Consider the following 8,601-nt stretch of genomic DNA (forward strand, 5'->3'; position numbering starts at 1 on the left):
GGAAAGCATTCCATCGTTTAAATAAAAAGAGTGAAATGTAGGGAAACAATAATATAGAATATAAAATACTGATATACTAGATTTAGTAAAAGCTTGTTATTCTGTAATCATTAGGTTCCTGTAACATATATATTGTGCTTTTGTATCACATATATTATTCCTTTCTATTTGTATCTCCTGTTACAAACATATTGTCATTAGGCCTCTGAAACGTATCTGGTATTTGTCAAAGTATCTGGTATTTGTCAAACGTATGTCCCTGCCATTTGACCTGCTCATATCAATCTCTTTCTGTGCCACCTAAAAACATGGTATGTATCTGTTGGAACTCCAGCCATCAACAAAGGGGTAATTTACATCTCAATCCTAATTTATGCCTGATCTGGATAAGATCTGGTCTTCAGGAGCCAGGGGCTAAGTGGCCAATTAAGTAAACAAAGATAAGACTAATTGGAAGTTTAGATTCCTTTGCAGGGCAACAAAGAATACACAAACATAAATTAAGGGGCCAGAATTGGGGATCTAACTGATGCTTTAAAGGTATAAAACGTGGTTACATCTTCTCTGAAGATGTGAACCCTCCCATATACATATCTCTTTGTATGTGTTTGGAATGGTTTTACCCAGCCTTTTGTCTTTGATCAAAGATTAAATGTTGATTCTTATTCAAGCCTCCGTTTAAGTCTTTCTTTTTGGTTCACTGAGAGCTTAAGCGTATAGCCGGACCTTACATTTCATAACAAATAGCCAACCCTTTTCCCATCTTCTGGACTCACATAATACAAAGGGCCACAGACTATACAGAATGGGATTTCAGAAGACGGAAAGCTAGCCTGTGGCTTATTGCTTATGTGAACACTTGACAATGGAAAACCAACCGTACAGAAGTTTTAAATTCAGTGTATAAAAGTACTTTTTCTCCCCACAAAGATCTAGTGAAAAGGGTCTGCTGCCATCTGTAACTAGCCTTATAATTCTTATAATCCTGTTCTCTACAGAATGTACTATTTAAAATCCAGGGTGGGACTGGAAGAGCATAAATAGAAAATGTGGAATACAATTCAATTTTCCCTCCTGACTATCTCAAAATTTTAATAAATTGTAGCGTATCAGAAATTATTGGGTTAGCTGATTGTTTGTCTCTTAAATGGCTGGCATCAAGGGACATACGGTTAACTTAATAATAACGGTTTCTTGAATTAAGCCAAACACCTGCCGTGTGAACCGCACCCCGACCCACTAGCAAGCCATAGACTTAGTTCGAGTATTCAGCTTCCTGAGCCATTCACGAAGAAAAGAACCAGATTCCATCCCACCACAGGATCGGCTAACGCGTGACTCAGTGTGCCGTGTGAATAGAAGCACCCCAGGGATAATAAGTAACTTAGATTTTGCAAGCGGAAGGGCTGAAACCCGAATTAGGGTAACACTTCAACAAAACTGACCCGTATGAATTTAAAAAGCTGAGAACTCAGCTCGGGAACATCAAATGAGGTCGCGGCACGTCAGTCGGCTCCGCCCCGCCTCGCCTTAGCTTCTCTTTTCCTTCCCCTGGTCGAGACGAGAGCCGATAAACTCCGCTGTGTGGTTTATTCCGGCGGACGAATTGCGAGGAGTTGGTTGGTTTCCGACGATACATTTTGCGCTGGGCTTTGAGGAATTTCGTCGCCCGATGAAGCTGGTAAATGTCACTTCGCGACCAACGGGGGAGGAGGGAGGAGAGAGCGTAATAGTCGCGCAAAGATCCTGAGTTCCTGAACCATTTTAATTTCGAGCTCAGCTTTCCCAAAGTGGCTACGAATGAGGGCACTTGAAAGCCGAAACAAATCGAAGGTTTTGGCTTGGGAGGGCTGTGAAAACCACAGTGGGCTTTTGAGGAAATACAATTGTTCTCCCCCCCCCTTGTCTTGTTTGGGTTACCTTGCAAACTTCTGGGAGGTGTTGAAAGTCCAATTCATCCGATTGAGCAAGTTATGGCAATTGTTTGATGGCTTGGAAAGAGGAAGGATGTGTTCAGGTTTAAAATGCAGGAATTCATGAAACATATAGATAGCAAAATTGTGATTTGCTCTTCTGAGTTATTTTTCTTGCCATGAGCCACAATATCATTCTTTTTCATTATTTTATTGCTCTGTTATTTATTTAAGAAAATTTGTAGGGCCGTCCTCTCACTCTCAATGACTCTAGGCGGCTTACAAAAATAAAAACCCAATATATTAACATGAAAAAACAATAACCCTCTCATCCCCCTATGAAAACAATCAAACAAGCCACTTGATGGGCTCCATCCCACTCAGGGTTCCCCAGGCCCATTGGCAAAACCAGGTCTTCAGGACCTTGTGAAACTGTCAGACTGGGGACCAATCTAATCTCCACAGGGATGGGAGCAGTGGTGGGATTCAAGTAATTTTACAACCGGTTCTCTGCCCTAATGATTTCTTCCAACAACCTGTTTGCCAAACTGCTCAGAAAGTTAACAACTGGTTCTCCCAAAGTGGTGCGAACTGACTGAATCCCACCACTGGATGGAAGGGAGCCACTGCGGAGAAGGCCCTTCTTCTGAATCCTACCAGATATACCTCCTTGGTGGGTTGGGTAGATGTGAGGCTTTCAAAGTGACCACCAGCACCTTGAATTGTACCTGGAAGCAGATTGGCAGTCAATGCAACTCCCGTGGGAGAGATGACATTGTAAGATGTCAAAATGACAAGTAAATTATCTTACTTTTTTCTGTTTACACTCTTTTCACTTCAGAAATGAAAAGGCAGCAGATAAATTTAACAAACAAACACAGGTAATCCTCGATTTACAACAGTTCATTTAATGACTGTTCAAAGTTACAAAGGCACTGAAAAAAGTGATCATGACCATTTTTCACACTTACAACTGTTATAGTATCCCCATGGTCACATAATCAAAATTCAGATGCTTGGCAACTGGTTCATATTTATGACGGTTGCAGTGTCCTGGAGACATGTGATCAGCTTCTGCTACCTTTTGACAAGCAAAGTCTCTGGGGAATCCAGATTCACTTAACAGCCATGTGATTTAATTAACAAATTCATGATTCATTCAACAACAGTGGCAAGAAAAGTCGTAAAATGGGGCAAAATTCACTTAACAAATCTTTCACTTAGCAGCATAAATTTTGGGCTCAATTATGGTCGTAACTTGAGGACTATTTGTAAATATCTATTGAAGATGCTCTATCTGGTGACATCATCCCAGCATGCTCACTGGGGAATTCTGGAAATGGAAGTTCACTGATCTTAAACACTGCTCTAGAGTGAAATTGAAACCTACAGACATACTCATCATGTAAATATACTGCTTCCCCCAAATTCTATTTTTGCAACAATGTGGAAGTGGTTTGCCCTTGGTTTTTTCTGGAATTTTTCTCCAATACAAACGAGGTCTGATTCTACACTGCTCAAAAAAATAAAGGGAACCCAAGTAGAAGACATCCGAGATCTGAATGAATGAAATAGCCTTATTAAATACTTTGTTCGTTACATACAGTAGTTTTGTGTTCCCTTTAGTTGTTTGAGCACTGTATAAACTACTGTATGTAAAGAACAAAGTATTTAATAAGGCTATTTCATTCATTCAGATCTCGGATGTCTTCTACTTGGGTTCCCTTTATTTTTTTGAGCAGTATATTTGTTTCTTTTTCATAATCATTTAAGCAATATCATCTATAATGTCACCTATATTAATCAACATTTGTAGTAATAATACTCCTCAGGTTACGACCACTTGTTCCGTAACTATTTAAAATTACAATAGTGCTGAATGAGGGAGACTTAACACTGACCGTGAAGTTGTGGCTATCACAACATCGCTGCAGTCGCATAATCATGCTCTGGGTGCTTATGCAGTCATGTGATAGCCATTTGTGACCTTCCCTGCTGACTTCCCACAAGGAAAGTTGATGGGGAAGCTGGGAAAGAAGCTTGCAAATCAGTCCTGTAGGTCATTCCCATCATTTTTTTTCTCCCAAGGACTTCTGCTATGGAGTACAAGATCCTAGAGAATCTCATACTCTGTTGGCACCCCTGCCTGCCTGTATCCTATAGTGGCCACACCAGCCTTTCCACATTTCATAGCATTTGCCCATGGCCCACACCAATCGGTGCTTAGAAGTGTCCACATGTAGCTCAATTGCTGTCATAATTGAAGGACTAACTGTAATACAAATTGGAGAATGCTTATGAGATACATAGCAGGGACTTAAAAGTTAGAAAGACCATAACATGTTCTTGGATTCTCAGAGAAAAGCAACAACAACCTAGAGTTGGAATAAGTCTGGATTCTGGTGAACTTTTTCCCGCTCAGTTCCTCATAGCTATAGATTATCCACAAAACCAAGTGGTATCATTTCAGTCCTATGTCCAAATCTGAATTCTAACTGAAAAGGTTTTAGAAATAAAAAAGATTTTATTAAAAAATAAAAGTACACAGAGTTCCAAATTAAATTCATACATTAGCTAATTAAATGAATGTTGTGTTTCTGTTTTGCATAAGAATCTGTTCAGATTTCATTTCAAAGAACTGAGCCTTCTGCTTTGATTATTGGGCAGATTATCTTTGTTCCTTCTCTCCTTTTTAAGCATTAACCTCATAGATTTATAAGATATGAGGCATTAGTGAAAAAAAGTCAACTTTCACTTTGACTAATACAAAATCTGCCATCTCTGATGCCAGGAAATTGGTAAACTGTCTAGGAGCAAATGACATCTTCTTAATGGTTCCTATGGTTGAATGATACAGCCAGTTTGGTCAAGTGTTTTCAGCTAGAAGCCAAGAGACTGGGTGAAAGGGACTGGGCCAGGGTCACCCAACTGGTTTCATATCAAGGCAGGACTAGAACTCACAGTCTCCCAGTTTCTAACCTATTCCTTAACCACTACAGACTTGCAAATAACAGCTTCTTTCATCAGTATCAGCAGTAAGTTTTATTAAAGCTTATTTTTTATTTAGTGTGGCTTGCAATGTGCAGTAAAAGTGCATGTTTGACAAAGATATGTTGAGAAAGAAGGTAGAACTTTAAGTACCTTTGAGGAAATTTGTAAAATAGCATTAAGGGGTTTTTTTAATTCCATAGAACAGCAGTGTCAAACTCACGTCATCACGGCGGCGTCATATGACGTATCGGGACTTTTTTCCCCTTTATTAAATCAGGCGTAGGAGTGGCCAGCGCGTGACGCATCTGGCCCATGGGCCAGGAGTTTGACAGCCCTGCCATAGAATATCTTAAAGAAATATTCAAAATTTCAAAACTCTGCACTCATTTCTCCCTGTAAATAAGAAGACTTCTTTTTATTTCTTGATGCTATATTTTCTTCTCCAATCTTGCCTTTGCAATCCTTTAATAACTTCCGTCCCATATTCCTTGACCTACATTCTTTTCAGGTTAACTCTGATAAAAATATACTTCCTTATTTTCCATTTGTTTTACAGACTGGAGGAATGAGGTTACTAACTCTTTACTTTTAAGAGTTAGACACAATGGGAAACAATATTTCCAGAAGAATTTATCCCTCTTTTCTGAAGAACAGAATGAAGACTAAGTACGCTAGTCGAGACGAACACCACTTTAACCAAAACTCCATATTAGAAAACTGTTGCCATCCTAGCATCCAAGATGTAGACAGCAATGATGAGGAGTCTGAAGATGGGTTCTACAGGTTTGTGATTCTTCATGCTGAAGAGGATATAGAAGAAGCCATTAGAGTCCAAGACCTCTTACAAAATGAATATTGTATCAAACCAGGAATCATTTTTGCGGAAATGCCTAGTGGTAGGCATTTGCTGGAAAATTTAACTGATGCCATTAACGATTCCGCCTGGATAATTATACTGCTGACAGAAAACTTCTTAAGAGACCTTTGGTGTGAATTCCAATCATATACTTCTCTTTTGGGTGCACTGACCATCCCACACAAACATAACAGTGTGATACCCATGCGGCCACGAAATAGACCACTCTCATGGGAGAGGACTCCTTTCATCCTACAGTGTGTTAATGTTCTTCAAGAAGATAGTCCTGGATTTTCTGTTCAAGTAAAGAAAACTTTCCAAGAGGCTCAATATAGGCAGCAGGAAAAGATGTGGCGGTATGGAAGAAAGAAAGAAGTGGCCTCCAAGATCCTTTAGTGGTAAATGTAGAAAGCAGCTTTCCCTAACCAGCTGCCTTTCAGAAAGGCAGGGGCTACAACAGAGTGTTCACAACCAACATAAGCAATAATTACACTGACTGCAATGATTGACTAGCACATCTGAAAACGTTAGCTGGAAAAACATATTACAAAAAATATTACAAATGCATTTTTTTAAAAAAATAAGTAATTTATTTGTTCAAAGATCCTGTGATACTCCATTCTATCTCCATATTGTTGATTTTATTTTGAATACTTAAACAAGAGTTTGGGAGGTCCTCTTCAGATGAGCCTCTTGGAATAACGCCACCAAAAAAGATCTTATTTTCCACCATTCTAACTGTAAGCTTTAAAAGTCTTGAAGAGAGGGATCATAGGACCATGTATGGAGTAAGCATTCTATTTGTAGGATATTCACTTCAAGGATTCCTGGTGATAAGGGTTAGAAAGACAACATCTGAACTCTTGAGAAATTACTATGAGACATGAAATTATGGTTTCACCTGATCTTTTCTAAGAGTTAAAATCAGATTTAAAGAGTAATCACTGTTTGTGGTGTGAATGTTCATCCTATTTTTGTCTTTGGTAGATTTTTATGGATTTTAGTACTGTTTCAGAATATGGAAATACTATTTAACCAGGCATCATAAAGGGATTAAAGAAATGTACATTTTTGTTATCTAGTCCACACATTTTGCACTAAACCATAATGTGATTTAAGTTATGAACCAGTCAGTCTTATATAAATAATTTATGGCTTAAATAGGATATGTAAACCTAACTAATTACTGTGTGTCACTATATTTTTAATCCTTTTAAAATATAGTATCCGTCTTTCATCTTCAAATGCTGCTTGGCTGGACAATCTCTCACAGTTGATCCCAGTTGATCAACTGGGATCAACTGATCCCTGATCCCAGTTGAGAATTACAGTGTTCATTTTATGCTGCTCTTTTATTCCGTGTAATAATAATATTTCCATTTGGATCAAACTCACCTAGCAATTCCAAGACTTTTTGTTGGAATAGCTGAAATACAAACTGCATTTTTGAAGGAACACAATGGAATTATAAAGTCTGTTCTGTGAAGTTTTGCAATATGGACAGATCCTTGTGTTCTGCAGAACCTAGGTGTCAGTTAAAGCTTGCTGGCAATTCTTGTTTTCATTCATTAAATATTTCTGGTTAAGGACCTCTCATAACTAAAAAGTTCAAAGATTATTCATTTCTTTTGTTGTTTTGATGTAATTGTAAACTGCAATAAATTGCATTTGAGCAGAGTTGAATTGTAACTCATATCAAATAAATTGGCAACTCTGTTTCTAAATTATTGATACATCACAATAAAATTGGGCATTGATACTTATACTGTATTCATTTTCAGTCATACTGATTAGACATTGGCTGGATGGCATGACAATTAGCTGGATATATAGCTGACTCAAAAATTATATCCAGAAATATTGTGTTGATTACAATTGAAAAACAATTTCAAATCCACCCTCAACCATGGGAGCCAATGGATGACTTCAGATCAATCATTCTTTCTCAACCCAACCTACTTCAAAAGGTCATTATGGAATAAAATTAGGTGATAATTACATGCTGCAAGGAGAGCATGTACATGTACATGCGTCCTTGAATTTTTGGAGGAAAAGGAGGATATAACGTAACAAGTACTGCAATATTGTTTTGTTGAATAGGCCATGATTGATAAAGAGAACACACAGGCATAAATTATAAGCAACAATTACTGGGTTTACACTGACAAAAGCAAATCACATTATGGCTCAGCACAGTCTGGCAATCTATGTAGATAATGTTGCTATCTGAATTAAGGATCTTGCTTTTTTGGTTAATGTTGTAGTTCCTAAAGTTTCCCTCCCCCCTATACAGTATTTGCCTTGTACTAAGTTAAAGCATTACATATAATTATTTTAACATAACCTATAAATTTATTGCTGACTCTGTTAATTAAATTTATATACTGTCCATCTTACTTTCCGAAGTCACACTGGGTGACTGACAATACAATAAAAAGCACAAATTAAAAACATTAATTTAACAGGAATTTAATAAAACCAGGAACCTAATCCTTATCTTGACTGACTTTGTAAAGGTTCCTTAGACTTAGCAGAAAGCTGTAAAATGAACTTGCCCAGTCTGATTCCTTTTTCTTTTCATAATTATCGGTACTTTGCCAGAATAATTTTTAAAAGCAAATGTGTTTATTTTTTTAAAAAGCATCTGATGTTCTCTAAAACAAAAGGCTAATGATATATCTTAAAATAATTCAGATTTGTTTAAAAAAAATCAGTCTGGAGGTACAACTGGTATACGGGCCACAGATAGTACCTTTGGGACATTGCTGTTGTCTTTGAGACATTGCGTGCTACATGTTCAACCAGCAATTTTTAAAGATTACCAGTATATTACAAAAGCTT

General features: G+C 37.7%; 1 protein-coding gene across 1 annotated transcript; it reads left to right on the forward strand.

Moving 5' to 3' along the window:
- Positions 1-1,560: 1,560 nt before the first annotated feature.
- On the forward strand, positions 1,561-6,689 carry TICAM2 (TIR domain containing adaptor molecule 2). Its single transcript, XM_070938728.1, has 2 exons — positions 1,561-1,681; positions 5,461-6,689. Exon 2 carries the CDS (start codon positions 5,509-5,511, stop codon positions 6,154-6,156), a length of 648 nt encoding a protein of 215 aa, XP_070794829.1. The 5' UTR covers positions 1,561-1,681; positions 5,461-5,508; the 3' UTR covers positions 6,157-6,689.
- The last annotated feature ends 1,912 nt before the right edge of the window (positions 6,690-8,601 follow it).

The sequence above is a fragment of the Pituophis catenifer genome, unplaced genomic scaffold (genome assembly GCF_029215685.1).
Source record: "Pituophis catenifer annectens isolate HBS135680 unplaced genomic scaffold, rPitCat1.0.hap2 SCAF_2, whole genome shotgun sequence".
Classification (NCBI taxonomy): domain Eukaryota; kingdom Metazoa; phylum Chordata; class Lepidosauria; order Squamata; family Colubridae; genus Pituophis; species Pituophis catenifer.

Bases quoted from the DNA above. Each gene is read 5' to 3' on its own strand.
- TICAM2 (XM_070938728.1), top strand. From the start codon at position 5,509: ATGGGAAACAATATTTCCAGAAGAATTTATCCCTCTTTTCTGAAGAAC.